Below are 22,721 nucleotides of genomic sequence, written 5' to 3'. Positions count from 1 at the left end.
GATTATTAATTTTTTTAATTGAAAAAAAAAAAAAAAGTTACTAGACATGGAATCCATTGGGATAGAGGATTTCATAAGCAGAGATGATAAAGATGTAATATAATTAATGTACTGTTAATTATGCTGCTTAATCTTAAAAAATAAATAAATAAAAAAAAAAAATACATTATAATTTGCAGATGTTTAAGAAAATGTTAACAAGAACTTACTAGCAATAGGCACTATAAGTAAGTAAACTCCATCCAAAACCGCCTCCACTGGTTGAGTATATAGATTTTTCCAAGGAATCTTAAGATCAAGCTTGCCTATATAAAAACATAAAAGGTTATTTGACATTTGTAAAGGCATCAACATGTGGCTATTCTTACTATTCAAAATACTGGAATCTGGGGCTGGGCGATTTTCTCTAATCTACCCTATAAATTTACATAGGGGAATTGTATACACAGCGATTCCTTCATCGTGAACTAATTAGGCTCTGCTCACACTTACATCCCCATTTCCATTGCTTTTCTCCATCATAGGAAAAGAACAACGAAAATAACAGAAGTGCTGGATCCGTTGTATGACTGACACAGACGGCGCTAAATGGCGCCCATTGACTTCAATGGTTTTCCGCAATTTTTCCAGACAAAATAGCGCTGCATGCTGCACTATTTTGTCTGGCGAATATGACTAAATCTGCGACGCAGATGTGAACATAGCTTTATCCAGTTATATGGCCTACTTTAAAACAGCAGTGTCCCTGAATTTGAAATAAACATACTGGACAAATGTGTATACTTTAGATGCATAAGTAAAGGATTATGAGTAAAGTGATGTGGCTGGCACGTGGGTAATACAGCTGCCACTAGTACCACTGTGGCTGGAACGGAGGAGGGCTATGTAGTTATTGATACTGCTGTGGTTGGCACGAAGGGGACTGCAGCTGTTACTAGATCCACCAAGACTGGCACTACAGCCGTCACTGGTTTCACTGCAGTTGTTACTGGTACCAATCAGGCTGGAACTGGGGGCTCTGCAGCTGTAACGGATGCCACTGTGGCTGGCACTAAGGCTGGGTTCACACAGAGGTTTTTGGAGGTGGAAAATTTGCCTCAAAATTCCGTTTGCAACTTTGAGGCAGATTTTCCTCTGCCTGCACGCAGATTTTTGCTGCTTTTTTCGCCTGCGGCCATTGAGCGCCGCGGGCATAAAAGTCAGCGAAATACGCTTTCTCTGCCTACCATTGATGTCAATGGGAGGTCTGAGGCGTAAACAACCGAAGATAGGGCATGTCCCTTCTTTTTCCGCCGAGCCAGTGTTTCCGCTCGCGTGTTTTGCGGCACGGTTTCTGCATCAAAAAACGAGCCAAAAAACTCTGTGTGAACTCCCCGTGTTTATATACATAAGTAAAGTGATTTGTGTGATGTGATACGGAACTCACCCAGTGAGTGCAGCATGTGCTGAGCTCCTGTATGTCCGTAGGGGAGATGAAAGAATAAAGAAAGATGAGCTATGTTCCCTGTCTATTATCAATCCTGAGGGGTCACAACAAGGCAGCGTTTTCTGAGCCATGAATCAATGACCCGTGGCAGCTGAGAAAACTTCTGGCCTTGCTTAACCCCTTAGTGACGAGCCCATTTTAGGCCTTAATGACCAAGCTATTTTATTCGTTTTTCTATAGTCTCATTCAAAGAGCTATAACTTTTATTTTTTCGTCCACATAGCTGTATGAGGACTTGTTTTTTGCGGGATTAGTTGTACTTTTTAATAGCACCATTTTAGGGTACATATAATTTTTTTATTAACCTTTTTTTTTTGGGGGGGGGGGGGGATTATAAAAATAAAAAACTGAAATTACACCATTGTTCTATGCGTTTTTAAATTGACCCCGTTAACTGTGCGGCGTAAATAACAGGTTACCTTTATTCTATGGGTCAGTTTTTTTATGTTTTACAGCTTTTGCACAATAAAAACACTTTTGAACTAAAATTATTTGTTTTTGCATCGTCGCTTTCCAAGAGCTGTAACTTTTTTATTTTTCCATCAATGTAGTGATTTTTTTCGACTTGTTTTTTGCGGGACGAGACGTAGTTTTGGGGTGCATGGGACTTATTGATTCATTTTTATTATGACTTTTTTTGGGGGCAATGGAAAAAAATTGCAATTTTGCCATTGTTTATTGCGTTTTTTTTTTTACGGTGTTCACCTTGCGGTTTAAATTACATATTAACTTTATTAATTGAGTCATTACGGTCGCGGCGATACCATATATGTGTACTTTTATTTTTTACACTTTTACTAAATAAAACTACTTTTTATGGAAAAAAATGGATTTATTTTTTTACTGTAATTTTTATTATTAATCTTTATTTCACATTTATTATTTATTTCACTAGTCCCACTAGGGGACTTTACTGTGCGATCTTCAGATCGCTGCTATAATGCTTTGGTATACTTCGTGTAAATCTGACAGGCAATCTATTGGGACGTGCCTCCGGCGCGTACTAATAGGCATATATCCAGGACAGACCTGGGGGCTTTTATCAAGCCCCCGGCTGCCATGACACCCCATCAAAGACCCACGATTGCATTTGCGGGCCGCCGATGGGTGACAGAGGGAGCTCACTCCCTCTGTAAACAAGTTAAATGCCGCGGTCGCTATTGACGGCGGCATTTAACAGGTTAAACGGCCACGATCGAAGTAAACTTTGATCGCGGGTGTTGGAGCAGGAACCCAGCTGTCATTAGACAGCAGAGCCCCGGCTCCAGACTAGGCTCACGTGAAAAAGCATCAGCCTAGCCAAAGGCCCCTTAGTGACCAACGTGAAAAGGCGTATTGGTGGTCACTAAGGGGGTTAAAGAACTTGCACAGCCCTGCTAGCTGCCGCGTTGTAACGCTGCTGTCGGGACGGGACCGATGGTGTGTGGATGTCTCATTGTCTGAATACACCCTAATACTACTGAGCCACTATACTTTGAGTAGATAAAAGGAACACCATCACCTTAGACATACTGTCGTAAGCATTAACTGAGAAGTTTCAGGCCAGCCTAAAACGTATTGGAAATGAAATTCGTTCGTTATGGGTCAATACTTTGCTTTTGCAGTTTCGCTATTATTGGATATAACATGCTCTACTGGAAACTACTTCTTTTAAGATTCCAGCAAAACAGAATATTGAATCTCTCACCAATATGGCCTGCTTTAACTTTAAAAGGCACATCCAGTTGACTCTATAATGAAGAAAATTAAAAAAATCAAGTTTAATATTATAATCCAAGATTACAAGAAAATGTAAAACAGAGGCATAGTTTACACAAAAATGTGACTTCACACTTGGTTTAGGGTTTTGTTCACACATCAGGGTCTTTTCATTTGTTAAAGAGGCTCTGTCACCACATTATAAGTGCCCTATCTCCTACATAAGGTGACAGCAGTGCTTTTTATTTTAAAACAACTATTTTCACCACTTTAGTGATTTTAGCTTTATGCTAATGAGTTTCTCAATGGACAACTGGGCGTGTTTTACTATTGACCAAGTGGGCGTTGTACAGAGGAGTGTATGACGCTGACCAATCAGCGTCATGCACTCCTGTCCATTCATTTAGTCAGCGAATAAGGATCCTTTTAGATCACTATGTGCTGTCTTCTACTAACACATTAACGATACTATAGTGTTTAGACACTTACGCTTGCTCTGCTGTATCTACCACAGAAACATTAACGAAGTGTCGGGATTGTGAATAGACATCCCGTGGAATGTCTATTCACTGTCTAAACACTTCAGTATCGTTAATGTGTTCGTATAAGACAGCACATACTGATCTAAAAGGATCCTTATGCGCGGACTTGCTTGAGAAAGGCCCCATGGAGTAGGGCTGAAAAGTCGCAAGGGGTGATTAAAGTGATCCTATTTTTCACTATAACTGGAGTGCTATCTCGTATTTTGGAGTGTGATATAGATATACAGTGAAGGAAATAAGTATTTGATCCCTTGCTGATTTTGTAAGTTTGCCCACTGTCAAACACATGAACAGTCTAGAATTTTTAGGCTAGGTTAATTTTACCAGTGAGAGACAGATTATATAAAAAAAAAAAAACAGAAAATCACATTGTCAAAATTATATATATTTATTTGCATTGTGCACAGAGAAATAAGTATTTGATCCCTTTGGCAAACAAGACTTAATACTTGTTGGCCAAACCCTTGTTGGCAAGCACAGCAGTCAGACGTTTTTTGTAGTTGATGAGGTTTGCACACGTTAGATGGAATTTTGGCCCACTCCTCTTTGCAGATCATCTGTAAATCATTACGATTTCGAGGCTGTCGCTTGGCAACTCGGATCTTCAGCTCCCTCTATAAGTTTTCGATGGGATTAAGGTCTGGAGACTGGCTAGGCCACTCCATAACCTTAATGTGCTTCTTTTTGAGCCACTCCTTTGTTGCCTTGGCTGTATGTTTCGGGTCATTGTCGTGCTGGAAGACCCAGCCACGAGCCATTTTTAATGTCCTGGTGGAGGGAAGGAGGTTGTCACTCAGGATTTTACGGTACATGGCTCCATCCATTCTCCCATTGATGCGGTGAAGTAGTCCTGTGCCCTTAGCAGAGAAACACCCCCAAAACATAATGTTTCCACCTCCATGCTTGACGGTGGGGACGGTGTTCTTTGGGTCATAGGCAGCATTTCTCTTCCTCCAAATACGGCGAGTTCAGTTAATGCCAAAGAGCTCAATTTTAGTCTCATCTGACCACAGCACCTTCTCCCAATCACTCTCAGAATCATCCAGATGTTCATTTGCAAACTTCAGACGGGCCTGTACATGTGCCTTCTTGAGCAGGGGGACCTTGCGGGCACTGCAGGATTTGAATCCATTACGGCGTAATGTGTTACCAATGGTTTTCTTAGTGACTGTGGTCCCAGCTGCCTTGAGATCATTAGCAAGTTCCCCCCGTGTAGTTTTCAGCTGAGCTCTCACCTTCCTCAGGATCAAGGATACCCCACGAGGTGAGATTTTGCATGGAGCCCCAGATCGATGTCGATTGACAGTCATTTTGTATGCCTTCCATTTTCTTACTATTGCACCAACAGTTGTCTCCTTCTCACCCAGCATCTTACTTATGGTTTTGTAGCCCATTCCAGCCTTGTGCAGGTCTATGTTCTTGTCCCTGACATCCTTAGAAAGCTCTTTGGTCTTGCCCATGTTGTAGAGGTTAGAGTCAGACTGATTAATTGAGTCTGTGGACAGAAGTCTTTTATACAGGTGACAATTTAAGACAGCGGTCTTTAATGCAGGCACCAAGTTGATTTGGAGCGTGTAACTGGTCTGGAGAAGGCTGAACTCTTAATGGTTGGTAGGAGATCAAATACTTATTTCTCTGTGCACAATGCAAATAAATATATATAATTTTGACTATGTGATTTTCTGTTTTTTTTTTTAATATAATCTCTCTCTCACTGTTAAAATTAACCTAGCCTAAAAATTCTAGACTGTTCATGTGTTTGACAGTGGGCAAACTTACAAAATCAGCAAGGGATCAAATACTTATTTCCTTCACTGTATACACACACACACACACACACACACACACACACACACACACACACACACACACTACCGTTCAAAAGTTTCGGGTCACTTCGAAATTTCCTTATTTTTGCAAGAAAAGCAGTTTTTTTTCAACGAAGATAACATTAATCAGAAATACACTCTATACATTGTTAATGTGCTAAATGACTATTCTAGCTGCAAACGTCTGGTTTTTAATGCAATATCTACATAGGTGTATAGAGGCCCATTTCCAGCAACCATCACTCCAGTGTTCTAATGGTACATTGTGTTTGCTAACTGTGTTAGAAGGCTAATGGATGATTAGAAAACACTTGAAAACCCTTGTGCAATTATGTTGGCACCGCTGTAAACAGTTTTGCTGTTTAGAGGAGCTATAAAACTGACCTTCCTTTGAGCTAGTTGAGAATCTGGAGCATTACATTTGTGGGTTCGATTAAACTCTCAAAATGGCTAGAAAAAGAGCTTTCATGTGAAACTCGACAGTCTATTCTTGTTCTTAGAAATGAAGGCTATTCCATGCGAGAAATTGCCAAGAAACTGAAGATTTCCTACAACGGTGTGTACTACTCCCTTCAGAGGACAACACACACAGGCTCTAACCAGAGTAGAAAGAGAAGTGGGAGGCCCCGCTGCACAAATGAGCAACAAGACAAGTACATTAGAGTCTCTAGTTTGAGAAATAGACGCCTCACAGGTCCTCAACTGGCAGCTTCATTAAATAGTACCCGCAAAACGCCAGCGTCAACGTCTACAGTGAAGAGGCGACTCCGGGATGCTGGCCTTCAGGGAAGAGTGGCAAAAAAAAAAGCCATATCTGAGACTGGCTAATAAAAGGAAAACATTAATATGGGCAAAAGCACACAAACATTGGACAGAGGAAGATTGGAAAAAAGTGTTATGGACAGACGAATCGAAGTTTGAGGTGTTTGGATCACACAGAAGAACATTTGTGAGACGCAGAACAACTGAAAAGATGCTGGAAGAGTGCCTGACGCCATCTATCAAGCATGGTGAAGGTAATGTGATGGTCTGGGGTTGCTTTGGTGCTGGTAAAGTGGGTGATTTGTACAAGGTATAAGGGATTTTGCAACGCCATGCCATACCCTGTGGACAACGCTTGATTGGAGCCAATTTCATCCTACAATAGGACAATGACCCAAAGCACACCTCCAAATTATGCAAGAACTATTTAGGGAAGAAGAAGGCAGCTGGTATTCTATCTGTAATGGAGTGGCCAGCGCAGTCACCAGATCTCAACCCCATAGAGCTGTTGTGGGAGCAGCTTGACCGTATGGTACGCAAGAAGTGCCCATCAAGCCAATCCAACTTGTGGGAGGGCCTTCTGGAAGCATGGGGTGAAATCTCTCCCGATTACCTAAGCAAATTAACAGCTAGAATGCCAAAGGTCTGCAATGCTGTAATTGCTGCAAATGGAGCATTCTTTGACGAAAGCAAAGTTTGAAGGAGAAAATTATTATTTGAAATAAAAATCATTATTTCTAACCTTGTCAATGTCTTGACTATATTTTCTAGTTATTTTGCAACTCATTTGATAAATATAAGTGTGAGTTTTATGGAAAACACAAAATTGTCTGGGTGACCTCAAACTTTTGAACGGTAGTATATATATATATATATATATATATATATATATATATATATATATATATATATATCTCCGGTAGATAGGTCATCAGTTGTCCGGTAGTGGACAACCCCTTTAAGTATGTACAAAGTCCATCGAATTATTTCTTACCAGCGCATTCTCTTTAATTTCAAGATTCTTCAGTGCGACAGCACCTGAAATGGAACCAAAACAAGGATTTTCAGACATTCATTAAAATGGATTTCCAGTTTTACATATAGAATTAAAAATAGTATAATAAAAAGGTATGCAAATTTCTAACAAACGTACACATTTTTTGTTTCGATTGCTCATCATGTGATATCTGCTTGCTGTCAGTAAATGGGAATACTAATATGCATAATAACCCTATCAACAACATTATAGCATGTTTTTAACTTTTTTTTTTCGTTGCATAAAATCAGTAGTACATGTAAATCTATGAAATTTGTAATATCTTATTAGGGCTTGATGACTTCTTCCTCACATTCCAGCAGCTTATCGTCGGTAACTGAAGACAAAGAGAAAAGGGATAGCGAAGAGTAAAGGTCCTAATACACGGCCGTATATGAGCACCGATCAACGAGACAGCTCGTTGATCGGCGCGCATTTAAATTCTGTGTTCCCCGGCAGGGAACAGATTAACAGAATCTATAATCCATGATGCATTGTGTGCACTAACATCCCTCTCTGCTTGTCACCACCTCAGCCGGTCTCCGACATTGCAGATGAAAGCAGTGTAAATTGCAGCAGGGCCGAGCAGATGGCACTGAGCGGGCACTCTGTGGTGAGATTGCATTATAGTCTCTGAGGTCTGAGCAGGACCCTGGGGTGGAGGGTTAAATAAATGACATTAGGCCCGATTAACACGACCGTGAAAAACGGTCCGTGTGTCAGTCGGATTTGCCGGCCCAAACACGGTACATGTGAACAGGGTTCCTGGCATCAGTCATTTAGGCTACAGTCACACGACAGTGGGAAAAAAACAGCCATTAACCCCTTCGCGCTCAGGTCAGTAATAGTACGTCCTGCTAAGTAGAACGTTCGCGCTCAGGTCAGTACTATTACTGACCTGAGTAAACACGGCGCCATTTAATCCCGGCGCGTGTCTGAGCTGTGATACCTGCTGTTTCCGACAGCAGGCTATCACAGCTTAGTGTGCAGGGACCGATCGCGGTGGTCCCCGCCGATTAACCCCTTAGAAGCCGCGTTCAATAGCGATCGCGGCTTCTTAGGGGTTAAGCTGCCATCGCCGGCCTGCTACACGATAGCGGGCCGTGATGGCTACTATGGCAACCAGAATCCTAACAATGGACTCCTAGTGGGTCAAAAATCAGGACCCACTATGCTTGCTGTCAGCGAACAGCTGACAGCTCTAATACACTGCACTACGCATGTAGTGCAGTGTATTAGAATAGCGATCAGAGCCTCCTGCCCTCATGTCCCCTAGTGGGACAAAGTAAAAAAAGTGTAAAAAAGTAAAAAAAAGTTGTGTAAAAATAAGAAAATAAAAGATTTAAAAGTAATAAAAGTAAAAGTCCCCCTTTTTCCCTTATCAGTTCTTTATTATTAATAAAAATATATAAATAAACAAATAAACTATAAATAATTGGTATCGCCGCGTCCGTAACGGCCTGAACTACAAAACTATGTCGTTATTTATCCTGCGCGGTGAACGCCGTAAGAGAAAATAATAAACCGTACCACAATCACAATTGTTTGGTCACTTCACCTCCCAAAAAATGGAATAAAAAGAGATCAAAAAGTCGCATGTACCTAAAAATGGTACTGATCGAAACTACAGTTCGTTACGCAAAAAATAAGTCCTCGCACGACTTTCCTGATGGAAAAATAAAACAGTTCTGGCTCTTAGAATAAGGTAACACAAAAAATAAATTATATTTTACAAAATGTATTTTATTGTGCAAACGCCATAAGACATAAAATAAAACTATAAACATCTGGTATCGCCGTAATCGTATCGCCGCGCAGAATAAAGTGAATATGACATTTATAGCGCACGGTGAACGCTGTAAAAAAAATTGAATAAAAAACAATACTAAAATTGCTGTTTTTTTAGTCACCACGCCACCTAAAATTAGAATAAAAACTGATCAAAAAGTCGCATGCACCCCAAGAAAACTGCAATGGATTCCTCAAGGTCTCTAGTTTCCAAAAAGGGGTCACTTTTGGGGGGTTTCCACTGTTTTAGCACCACAAGACCTCTTCAAACCGGACATGGTGCCTAATAAATTAAATTAAATTAATTAAATGTCACCTCTACTTTGCTCTAAATTCCTGTGAAACGCCTAAAGGGTTAATAAACTTTTTAAATGCTGTTGTGAATACTTTGAGGGGGTCTAGTTTCTGAAATGGGGTGTTTGATAAGGGTGTCTAATATATGGGCCCCTCAAAGCAACTTCAGAACTGAGCTGGAAACTATAAAATAAAATAAAAATGAGGCAATACTTCGCTTCTTACATTATACTCATAATGAGCCGTGCCCACCCCGAGATGACCCCAGTTTTGACCGTTTGTATAAACGGAGACCCCTATTAGACCATTTCAGTGCCCGGTTTTCCCAAGCATTCACCCCCGAGAAGTGTATTTCTATAGATGAATCCCTGGTACATTTGAAAGGGAGGCTTCAATTCCGCGAGTACCTGCCGGGTAAGAGGGCAAGGTATGGCGTGAAGATATATAAGCTGCGAGAGTGCATCAGGGTATACCTACAAATTTAGGATATATAAAGGGAAGGACACCAGTACTCAGCTCCCAGAATGCCCCCCCTTACTGGGAGTTAATACAAAAATTGTGTGGGATTTGGTGCACCCACTGCTGGACCAGGGTTACCACCTCTACCTGGATAATTTTTATACCAGCGTCCCACTCTTCAACTGCCTCGCTTCCAGAAGTCCTGCGGCATGCGGCACTGCTAGAAGAAACCTGAGAGGCCTCCCTACGACTCTGCTTGGGCAAACACTCAGAAGGGGTGAGAGCAGGGCACAATCTAGCAGCAACATATTGTGTGTCAAGTACAAGACCAGGGAGATGCCACACCAGTACCCATGTACCTGTACGAGGTACCAGTACAGGGACCCCCAAACTAGACTGCATCCTGGACTACAATAGGTACATGGGAGGGGTGGACTTGTCAGATCAAGTCCTGAAGCCTTACAGTACTTCTGGAAGCGGGGCCACAGGCATCGTACCAGGGCAACACTTTTTAGGAGAAGTTCCCCAAACTGGCAAGAAGGGAAAAAGTCAAAAGAGGTGCAGAGTCTGCTATAAGAGGGGGATAAGGAAGGACACAATATATCAATGTGACGCGTGTCCCGAAAAACTAGAGCTCTGTATGAAAGAGTGTTTTCAAATTTATCATCCATCCCTTTATTTTTAATTTACCCCAGTTTTACTCGCTCTGATCCACTTCGCACAGCTTACCCCTCCTCATCTTTCCCCTCTGAGCCCTGCTGCGTGCCCGGGCAGCTGATAACAGCCACATGTAGGGTATTGCCGTACCCGGGAGAGCCAACATTACAGTTTATGAGGTGTATATCTCCGGTGGCGCATGCTGGGCACAATATATCGGACACTGAATTGGCATATATGTATAGAAAATTGCAAATTTCACTCTGCACCAACTGCTGCACATTATCTTTTACACAATACCTGTGGGGTCAAAATGCTCACTACACCTCTAGATGAATTCCTTAAGGGGTGTCGTTTTTAAAACGGGGTCACTTCTCGGGGGTTTCAACTGTACTGATACCTCAGGGGCTTCTGCACACACGACTTAGCACCAGAAAATTCCCAGTAGGCCACATGGTGGTCCTTTCCTTCTGAGCCCTCCCATGGGCCCAAACGGCAGTTTATCACCACAAATAGGGTATTGCCACACTCAGGACAAATTGGGCAACAAAATGCGGTATTTTATTCCTTGTGAAAATAAGAAATTTTGAGCCAAAACTACCTCTTATTGGAAAAAATTACATTTTTTTGAATTCACAGCCCAATTCAAATAAATTCTGTGAAAAAACTGTGGGGTCTAAATGGTCACAACACCCATAAATAAATTCTTTGAGGGGTGTAGTTTCCAAAATGGGGTGACTTCTGGTGGGTTTCCATTGCTTTGATACCTTTGGGGCTCTGCAAATGCGACATGGCACCCGAAAACCAATCCAGCAAAATCTGGGCTCCAAAGAACACATAGCGCTCCTTTCCTTCTAATACCTCCCATGGGCCCAAACGGCAGTTTATGGCCACAAATAGGGTATTGCCGCACTCAGGACAAATTTGGCAACAAAATGGGGTATTTTATTCGTTGTGAAAATAAGACATTTTGAGCCAAAACTACATCTTATTGGAAAAAAGTTTTTTTTTTTAAATTCACAGCCCAATTCAAATAAGTCCTGTGAAAAAACTGTGGGGTCTAAATGGTCACAACACCCATAAATAAATTCCTTGAGGGGTTTTGTTTCCAAAATGGGGTCACTTTTGGTGGGTTTCCATTGCTTTGATACCTCTGAGGCTCTGCAAATGCGACATGGCACCCGAAAACCAATCCAGCAAAATCTGGACTCCAACAAACACATAGCGCTCCTTTCCTTCTGAGGCCTCCCATGGGCCCAAACAGCAGTTTATCACCACAAATGGGGTATTGCCGCACTCAGGACAAATTGGGCAACAAAATGGGGCATTTTGTTCCCTGTGAAAATAAGAAATTCTGATCAAAAATGACATCTTATTGGAAAAATTGTCATTCTTTTAATTTCACAGCCCAATTCAAATACGCGCTGTGAAAAAACTACGGGGTCAAAATGGTAACAATAACCATAAATTAATTCCTTGAGGGGTGCAGTTTCCAAAATGGGGTCAGTTTTGGGGGATTCCTACTGTTTTGGCACCTCAACACCTCTCCAAACCTGGCATGCTGCCTAAAATATATGCTAATAAAAAAGCACCACCAAAATGCACTAGGTGCTTCTTTGCTTCTGGGGCTTGTGTTTTAGTCCACGAGCGCAGTAGGGCCACATGTGGGACATTTCTAAAAACTGAAGAATCTGGACAATACATATTTAGTAGTGTTTCTCTGGTAAAACCTTCTGTGTTACAGAAAAAAAATAGAATAAAATTGAAATTCAGAAATAAAAACGAAATTTGCAAATTTCACCTCCACTTTGCTTTAATTCCTGTGAAATGCCTGAAGGGTTAAAAAACTTTCTAAATGCTGTTTTGAATACTTTGAGGGGTCTAGTTTTTAAAATGGGGTGCTTTATGGGGGTTTCTAATACATAGGCCCCTCAAAGCCACTTCAGAACTGAACAGGTACCTTAAAAAAAAGGCTTTTGAAATTTTCTAAAAAATATGAGAAATTGCTGTTTATGTTCTAAGCCTTGTAACGTCCAAGAAAAATAAAATAATGTTCAAAAAACGATGCCAATCTAAAGTAGACATATGGGAAATGTGAACTAGTGACCATTGTGGGTGGTATAACCGTCTGTTTTTCAAGCAGATGCATTTAAATTCTGAAAAATGCTATTTTTTCTAAATTTTCTCTAAATTTTGCAATTTTTCTCAAATAAAGACTGAATATATTGACCAAATTTTACCACGAACATGAAGCCCAAAGTGTCACGAGAAAACAATCTCGGAATCGCTTGGATAGGTTTAAGCATTCCGACGTTATTACCACATAAAGTGAAATATGTCAGATTTGAAAAATGGGCTCTGAGCCTTAAGGCCCAAACTAGGCTGCGTCCTTAAGGGGTTAAAAACTGATCAATTGTCAGTTTTTCATGTCTATTTTGCATCAGTGTCTCCAAATGGATTTCCTTTGTCAGGGTTTTTTTTGTTCCAATCCCCGGGAAAACACCACAGTGCCCATGTAGATAGTGCCATAATGTCCCTGTAGATCGTGATATAGTGATCCCCTATAGTGACACAGGGCCCCCCTATAGTGACACAGGGCCCCCCTATAGTGACACAGGGCCCCCCTATAGTGACACACACCCTTGCAGATAGCACTGACACACCACCTCTTTGTACATCGCAGCACCACCCCCTCCACCCTTGTAGATCGCATCCCCTCATGTAGATCGCACTCCCACCCCCTTGTAGATCGCACTCCCTCCCCCCATTGTAGATCGCAGTACCCCACCCCATCCTTCTTGTAGATAGCAGCCACTGTAGCTGCCACTAGGGGCTGAATCCCCGGCCAGAGGTTGCCAACACTTTGACCAGGGATACGGCTCCTAGTGGGAGCTACAGTGGTGCTATCTACAAGAGGGGGTGCTGCGATCTACAAGAGGGGGTGGGATGGTGTGATCTGCAAGGGGTGGGTGGTGCGATCTGCAAGGAGGGGTAGTATCGACAGGGCAGTGTGGCTATATATACTAGGAGTCTCTGCTTCCCCACAGAACTGCTGTTCCGTACGGTGTCATTTTGTTCACTATAGAACAGCAGTTCCATGGGGAAGCAGAGACAGACCAGGGCAGATCAGGCAGTGATGTGGCGGCGGGGTGGAGCTTCCTCATGCAGCACGGCGCGATGGCGCCACTAAACAAAAACAAAAAACTTTAACGATTCTGTTAAAAAAACAGAATCGTCAGAGGCCTTGTGGGCGAATTAATCAAATTAAATTCGCCCAGCCCTAATAAAAAAATATATATATATATATATATATATATATATATATATATATATATACACACACACACACATACACATACATACTGTACGTGCAAGCATTCACTGCTTTCATGCCTCATGCACATGACCGTAGCCATGTGCACGGCCGTGATTTTCGGGTCGGGCGGCCGCGGAGTGTTACCCGCAGGCCGCCCGAAAATCGCGGGCCGCGCACATGGCCACGTGCATTCATTTCTATGAGCCTGGACCGCAGAACACGGCCGTAATAAGACATGCCTGTTCTTTTTGAGGTCCAGGCTTCTGGGCCATGCACGGACCGTGGAAACCACGGTCATGCGCATGGGCCCATTGAAATTACATAGGGCCGCAACTACCCCGCATATTTGCGGGGGAATTGCGGCCGCAAAAATGCGTTCGTGTGCATGGGGCCTTAGGCTTTTGTTTTGGGCAAGATCTACTAAAATACATTCAAATAAACACTTGGTCACTAGATCTCTATATATAACACAATTGCAGAAGAGCAGAATTTAATACTAGCCATTTCTTTATTTAAAAATGTCTGATTTATAAGGTGTCCATAACAATTCCCAAATCAAGACATGAAATGCATAATTTAAAAAAAAAATCCTACAATGTAAAAAAAGATCAGAATTGATCCTAAAAGCCTCATTGGGGGTCATTTATTAGGGCTGGCCTTTTTATACGCTAGTATTAATCTAAAGTAAGTTGACAAAATATGCGCCTAATTTATTAAAGGCTGTCTGTGGGCCAGAAAATCAAATCTAAGCCAGGTCTAAATTATAGTGAATTTATCAGGCCGAGATGGTCCCCACCGCTAAAGCTCCACCCACTTCTTTGAAAAGAGGCCACGAAAAAGTAGAAAAGTCACAACATTTTTTAACAGATTGCGACTTTTCTACACTAGAAAACTGGCGTATAAGGTATTATAAATTTCTCCCACTGCCTCTCTCTCAGTACACATAAGAAAACACCCCACCTCCCACCTTTAATTTTGAAGTGATTTTCCTTGAGTTGAAGGGCACAATTTGAAGTACCACAGCCTAAAGAACAAACTAAGGGGAAGATGGAAAAAAAATATATACAATTCTACAAAAGGTATCCAATAATGATGAAATTATTTAAATGCAATATATGCTTTAAAAGTTGTCCAAGCAATATGGACATCTTAAAACTACCCTAAAAAAAAATTATAATCTTTGTAATTATACTCCTCTATAGGATAGTCCTCTCTCCCACTTACAATTTGAGGGTGAATTCTGGCTGTCATTGCTGGTTGATGGTGGAACCCTAGCTGTCACTGTATACTGGCACACTTGCTAGAAACGATAAAGCTCAAATTCTATGAGCAAGCCCCAGATTTTTGCATGCATCCTATTTCCTTTTTCACTTATATAATGTAATTGCTTACTAGTCTAGTCTTATATACATTTACAGCAAGTTGTGATGTAGAATCAATGGTGTAATGCAAACATATGTAGGCCTCCAGAAGTAACTTCTGTCCTCTTTTGATAAATAATAATAAATAATAATAACAACCTACCAACTAACCAGTAATTTGTACACTACAGGCTGAAACGTGACAATTTCTAATTATAGATTCCCTGTAATAACCACGGACGGAGCCGGTGCCCGTGGTTTCCGTTTGTTCCTTTTGTGCACCGGACCCGTCGTTTTGCCGGAAGCGATAGAGAAGCAATAGCGTAGTTGACTGGTGATGGAAACGGAAACCTCTGGTTTCCGTCGGTGTCAGTTTGTGTCTGCTCAGGGTCCTGTTCTGACGGAAACCTCAGACGGAACGTCAGAACGGGACCCCAACGCAGATGTGAATGAAGCATAATTCTTAAGAAATGTAGAACAGAAGTGCTTCTTCTCTAGTAAAAAATATTCTGTAAAACCTTGCCAAATGCCCTCAGTCTCACATGAAAGAGGAACAAACCACTCTTTAACCACTTTCTAGCAATTTCAAACTTTATATTTAGATCATTAAACCTAAAGCTTTGTTAGGTTTTTCTAATTTCAATATTTGCATCTGTTTCCTATACCCCAGAGATGATCTTGTCTGGGAATGAACTACAAAAATATAAAATGTACACTGCATTTTTTAGAAATCACTGCCATTTTCTTAGCCAGGACTCCCGGTAGTATTTAAATAAAAGGGGGCGTACTATAAAAACGATGACTCTACAGTTTTACGCTATAATTAATGTTTTGCAAATAGCTGATTATGACAAAGCTACAAACACTTTTGCTAAAAACTCAAATAGTCTTCCAGCTTATGGTACTTATTCCTATTTTATTAGGCAAATGCAGCTGCTGGCTTTACCTTATTGAAAAGTACTACAGTAATTACCATATACCTGGCTGTCATCAACAAAGGTTCTGTCAAATGAAATACAGATACTGTATGCTCAAGGAACCTGTTATGCCAATGAGGCACTGAACTCAAACACTGGAATAAAAGCACTATAAAATCATCACATTAAAAAGGGAACGTATTATGTATTCAATTTATTAAATTAGATGTAACGGCCTCTTTACATTTGTGTTGGAGTCTCTGTTCAGAGCCGCCTTTGCAAATTCTGTCAGATTTGACGGGAAGAATAGCGCTTCTTCCCAACAATGGAACCCCACGGTTGCCGTTATAAATCAATGAGGTGTGTCGGGCACGAGTGGTATCATGCGATTGATCTGCCACTACGTTGCAGATGTGAACGAAGCATAAGTATGTAGAAGAGAAATAATGTTTTTTGTTTTGGTTTTTTTTCAAAATGTTGTAGCTATTTGGGTCAGTCACATTGTCTGTATAGACAGTGCAGCAAGGTGTGTTTGTTTTAAGGCAGCTGCAATGAATGGGAGTTAAAGAGGCTCTGTCACCAGATTTTGCAACCCCTATCTGCTATTGCAGCAGATAGGCGCTGCAATGTAGATTACAGTAACGTTTTTATTTTTAAAAAACGAGCATTTTTGGCCAAGTTATGACCATTTTCGTATTTATGCAAATGAGGCTTGCAAAAGTACAACTGGGCGTGTTGAAAAGTAAAAGTACAACTGGGCGTGTATTATGTGCGTACATCGGGGCGTGTTTACTACTTTTACTAGCTGGGCGTTCTGATGAGAAGTATCATCCACTTCTCTTCAGAACGCCCAGCTTCTGGCAGTGCAGATCTGTGACGTCACTCACAGGTCCTGCATCGTGTCGGCACCAGAGGCTACAGTTGATTCTGCAGCAGCATCAGCATTTGCAGGTAAGTAGATACATCGACTTACCTGCAAACGGCCGATGCTGCTGCAGAATCATCTGTAGCCTCTGGTGCCGATGTGTCCTCGCTCGTCTGACACGATGCAGGACCTGTGAGTGACGACACAGCGTGATCTCTCGAGAACACGGCTGTGTCTGCACTGCCAGAAGCTAGGCGTTCTGAAGAGAAGTGGATGATACTTCTCATCAGAACGCCCAGCTAGTAAAAGTAGTAAACACGCCCTGATGTACGCACATAATACACGCCCAGTTGTACTTTTACTTTTCAACACGCCCAGTTGTACTTTTGCAAGCCTCATTTGCATAAATACGAAAATGGTCATAACTTGGCCAAAAATGCTTGTTTTTTAAAAATAAAAAAAAGTTACTGTAATCTACATTACAGCGCCTATCTGCTGCAATAGCAGATAGGGGTTGCAAAATCTGGTGACAGAGCCTCTTTAAAGAGCCTCTGTCACCACATTATAAGTGCCCTATCTCCTACATAAGGCGATTGGCGCTATAATGTAGGTGACAGCAGTGCTTTTTATTTAAAAAAAACGATCTATTTTCACCACTTTATTAGCGATTTTAGCTTTATGCTAATGAGAAACGTTACCGAAGTGTCGGGATTGTGAATAGACATCCCGTCCTGGCTGGAGGTAATGTATATTCATTGTCAGGACACTGCAGTAATGTTATAGTGTGTTTACGTGGCTGCCCATAGTGATATAGCTATATCGCTATGTGCTGTGTAAATGAATGGGGAGAAGTGTATGACGCGGATTGGTCACTGATTGGTCAGCGTCATACACTCCTCTGTAGAACACCCACTTGGTCTAAAGTAAAAACACGCCCAGTTGTCCATTAAGAAACTCATTAGCATAAAGCTATAATCGCTAATAACGTGGTAAAAATAGATAGTTTTTCTAAAAAAAAAAAGCACTGCTGTCATCTACATTACAGCGCCGATCACATCATGTACAATATAGGCCACTTATAATGTGGAGACAGAGCCTCTTTAATCACATTTTCATTGATGATAATAAAAGTTATTTTTTTCAATTGTCAACATGAATAACCACACACTCTGGCCATTCTTCTTTCCCCTTATTTTTCCAGAGTAAAGTGTAACTTTAACCCCTTAATGACAAGCCTATTTTAAACCTTAATGACCAAGCAATTTTTTACGTTTTTCCATCGTCGCATTCCAAGAGTAATTACCTTTTTATTTTTGCGTCGACATAGATTTATAAGGTCATGTTTTTTTGCGGGACAAGTTGTACTTTTTAATAGCACCATTTTGGGGGTCATATTATTTATTGATTAACTTTTATTAACTTTTTTTGGGGTAGGGGGGGGGGGGGAATAGAAAAAAACCTGAAATTTTGCCGCCACGCTTTTTAGCGTCTTAAATCTACGCCGTTTACCGTGTGATATAAATAACACAATAACTTTATTCAGCGGGTTGTTACGATTGCAACTATACCAAATTTGTATAGTTTTTGTATGTTTTACTACTTTTACACAGTAAGACACAGGGAAGACTTGTAGTTTTTATTGGTACCATTTTGGAGTAGATGCGACTTTTTGATCACATTTTTTTTAAGTCAGGATTCACAGAAAACAGCAATTTTTCCATAGTATTAGGTCATGCCTCTGGCAGCTGAGAGCAGGGAGATTTGACGGCTCCTGCTCGGTTTACTTTATCCTGATGCAGTGCCGTAAAAAGGCATATGCATCAGAATAAAGCCCGTTAGTGGCCGCCGTGAAAAGGTGTATTGGCTGTCACTAACGGGTTAAACAAGAAAAACGAATTATTGATTCAAGCAATAATTCTGTTGAATAATGCTTCTAAAAAAAATAAAAAAATAGTATTTTCACATACACTACACATACTGTGATTTCTGCATGTTATTAGCACTGTATGTATCATCCCTATACATTTAGAGAATTTATAATTATTGTATTTCCCGCAGACATTAATATGTACATTACAACCACTCACATCATTTATCATTTCAGCTTTGTTTAGTTTGAGCTGTGAAAGCCGCACCTATTTATTTAATGTCTTACTTAGCAGCTGCAGACTATTATCTTTTAGAAGCGGAGTGTTGTGTAGTAGCTTCTCTGATAGTAGAACATATACAAATGTAAATTAGATCTAAAGCATGATGTGAAAGTATAAAAATCTATATACGGTCTGATAAAGCATGCCACGGTAATGTGGCATAAGTGACAATGACACATTTGAAATTGTGCATCTGGTGATGGAATAAGACAAGTCAGTAGTATGCTATGCTAGACTTTCAAGCTATGCAGGCTGTATTTATGTCCATTCAAATCAATGTCCACTATGAAGAAATGCATTTAAAAGGAATACTGAGCCCTAAGAGAGAAGGAACGCCTGGCTCTAATCAATTTCTTGGGAGACAAAAAGTCTCAGTGTTCACTTGTGTACTAGGAAAGATCTAGAATTTCTTGTAATTCTTGTACACATAATACAAATATCTTCAATGCTATTTGGAACAATTGCCTTTGGTAATTTACACAAATCATTTGGCGTCGACATATCTTCTTGGCTACTGAGAATGACAACAAATTCCATTCATTACAGTAGCCATCTTAAATCTGCAGAGGACTATGGTATGAGCAGAATTCTTGATCTTGATTCCTGCAGATAAAAGCATGTGATGTCGCTCTGTGGGAAGTTACACAACATACTGAAACTTATTCTGACCTGACAGTATTGCACTCTCAGAAACATTTCTCTCCAAAACTATGCTTTATGAAATACTGGAAGAACTCAATAATTTGGACTGTCCAGACCAGTAGTGCAAGAAGTCTAAGGGCTCTTGCACACGACCGTGTGTGCCGCCCGTGTCCCATTCGTGATACGTGGAAACATAAATGTGCTATCTTTCCACGGATCGGAGTCGGGTCCGCTTTCTCTGACCCGATTCACCCACTGAAGTCAATGGGTCCGTGAAAACTATCGTTTGCCCTTCGGACACCGTGACAAATGGCCCGAGTGGAACTCGGTCGTGTGCAAGAGCCTTAAGTGGAGTTAATCCTTCTCTTACTACAAAAAAGAAAAATCGAAAACAAAGTATTGGGACACAACTATCATGGAATTTAGGCGTTTCATTGAGTCCCATTGCCACAGGTGTATAAAATGAAGCACCTGGCAACGCAGTCCGCCTTTCCATAACATTTGTGAAAGAATGGGTCGTTCTAAATAGATTACGGAATTCGAGCATGGTACTGAAATAAGATGCCACTATTGCAACAATTTTGTGAAATTTCTTCCCTTCTAGATATTGCACGATCAACTGTGAGTGGTATTACTGCAAAGTGGAAGCATTTAGCCGTGAAGTGTCCGACCATGTAAAGTTACAGAGTGGGGTCGCCAATGCTGAGGAGCATAGAGCATAAAAGTCGCCAATGCTCTGCTGACTCAATAACTGAAGGGTTCTAAACCTCCTCTGTCATGAACATCCGCACAAAAACTGTGCGCCAGGTGCTTCGTGGCGTGGGTTTCCATGGCCAAGCAGCTGCATGCAAGCCTTACCTCACCAAGCACAATGCCCAGCGTCAGATGGAGTGGTGTAAAGCACGCCACCACTGAACTCTGGAAACGTGTTCTATGAAGTGACGAATCACCCTTCTCTATCTCAGTGTCTGATGGACAGCTCTGGGTTTGGCAAATTCCAGGAGAACATTGCATGACTGCATTGTGACAAGTGTAAAGGTTGGTGGGGGAGGGACAATGCTATGGGGTTGATCGAGCCCCTTCGTTCCAGTGAAGGGAAATCTTAAAGGGGTTGTCCAATACTGGACAACTGATGACTTATTCACCGGAAAGGTCATTAGTACATGACCTGTGGGGGTCCAACACCCGGACCCCGCACCGTTAAGCCGCTCCGGCTGCCTTTAGAGAACCAGATGTACATGCCGGAAGCAGTTGGCTCCAGCCACTGAATAGCGGTCTGCTCCTATTAAAGTGAATAGGAGCAGTGCTGCAGTTCGGCAGCAGGGCCGCTATGCTATGTACGGACGCAACTGCTTCCGGCTCCATACATTGCATAATGGGTCATAACATCAGGTGCCCACAGGCAACTGGAGCAGCTTAACGGTGTGGGGTCCAGGTGTTGGACCCGCATTGATGATATACTGATGACCTATCCACCAGATAATTCATCAGTTGTTCAGTAGTGGACAACCCCTTTAACACTTGAGCATACCAAGACATTTTAGACAATTGTATGCTTCCAACTTTGTGGGAATAGTTTGGGGATGGCGCTTTTCCCTTCCAGCATGACTGTGCCCCAGTGCACAAATCAAAAGTCCATATATTCATGGTTGGGTGAGTTTGGTGTGGAAGAACTCGACTGGCCTCCACAGAGCCCTGACCTCAACCCCAAACACCTTTGGGATGAATAAGAAAAGACATTGTGAGCCAGGCCCCCTCATCAGCGTCTGACCTCAAAAAATGCTTTTCTAGATAAATGGGTAAAAATTCCCACAAACACTCCAGAATCTTGTAGAAAACATTCCCAGAATAGTGGAAGCTGTTTTAGCTGCAAAGGGGGACCAACTCCATGTCTATGAATTTAGAATGGGGTGCTGTAAAACTTCCTGTGTGTGTAATGTGTGGGTGTCCCAATACTTTTTTTTCCATATAGTGTATATTTCTTAGAAATGAATGCATTTTTAACTGTAGGTCCTTGTAAAAGATCTTGACTCCATTTTTAGGTAATATTCACATCACGTTGTGGTGCATGTTCAGCGAATACATGGAAAAATGTTCTAACGTATATATTGAATGTGTCCACATGCTATAATGGTCCTGAGGCTTAGCCAAAAAAGTGGCATTTTTGTATATGTTTGGGTCTGTAGCCTAAGCTGCTCCATTCATCAAGGGAATGGGGTTAGATGGGTATTCATTTGGCCTGTGGTCATGGTGTGGAGGTATTATTTGGCCATTATATAATGGTATTACATGGCAACTGTATGACTGTATTACTTAAGAGACTGTGTACAGTACAGCAGACACGGATGAGCAAAGGAGATGCGACGGCCTTTCTTCCCCAACACCGGCAGCCAGACTCTCTGTTCAGTAGAGTCTGCTGTACTGTAAACAGTCTGCCTTTCCTAGCATTGGGGGAAAACACTTGCTGGCTAACTAGAATTCATAGGGCGCCACAGCAAAATGAGATGGGCACCCACCACCTGGTGAAAGGAAACTGAAACCTCAGCATAAGTAGCAATAATTATGCTATGAATAATAGCATCAAGCCATCAATTTGTTATTACCCACAAAGAAGAACAATATTCTTAAACCTCAGGGCATTATAGCTGCTGCAATGGCTATAGTTACGCTGTGCTCTCTTACGGCAAAACGGCGCAAGTACAGGCAGGGCAGTCTGCAAAAATACAGTATACTTTGCTGAGCAGAGGAAGCGGCTGACGGTGTTCGGGGAGAAACGGTCCTAGTTTCTTCAGAAGAGGCAAGGAGGAACCTTTTCCTTAAAGAGGCTCTGTCACCAGATTATCAAATCCCTATCTCCTATTGAATGTGATGGGCGCTGCAATGTAGATAACAGCAAAGTTGTTTTTGTTTTTTTTAAAA

General features: G+C 41.5%; 1 protein-coding gene across 1 annotated transcript in view; it reads right to left on the bottom strand.

Moving 5' to 3' along the window:
- Window positions 1–22,721, bottom strand: part of VPS13A (vacuolar protein sorting 13 homolog A) — a 249,923-nt gene that overhangs the window by 204,210 nt on the left and 22,992 nt on the right. The window contains exons 2-4 of the mRNA XM_075828295.1: window positions 7,312–7,355; window positions 3,174–3,216; window positions 210–305 (exon numbers count right to left, since the gene is read on the bottom strand). Coding sequence (XP_075684410.1) covers window positions 210–305; window positions 3,174–3,216; window positions 7,312–7,355 — 183 coding nt within the window. The remainder of the gene's footprint in view (window positions 1–209; window positions 306–3,173; window positions 3,217–7,311; window positions 7,356–22,721) is intronic.

The sequence above is a fragment of the Rhinoderma darwinii genome, chromosome 1 (assembly GCF_050947455.1).
Source record: "Rhinoderma darwinii isolate aRhiDar2 chromosome 1, aRhiDar2.hap1, whole genome shotgun sequence".
NCBI lineage: Eukaryota > Metazoa > Chordata > Amphibia > Anura > Rhinodermatidae > Rhinoderma > Rhinoderma darwinii.
Note: the sequence above shows the minus strand (reverse complement) of the source record. Positions and strands in the feature narration are given on the sequence as shown.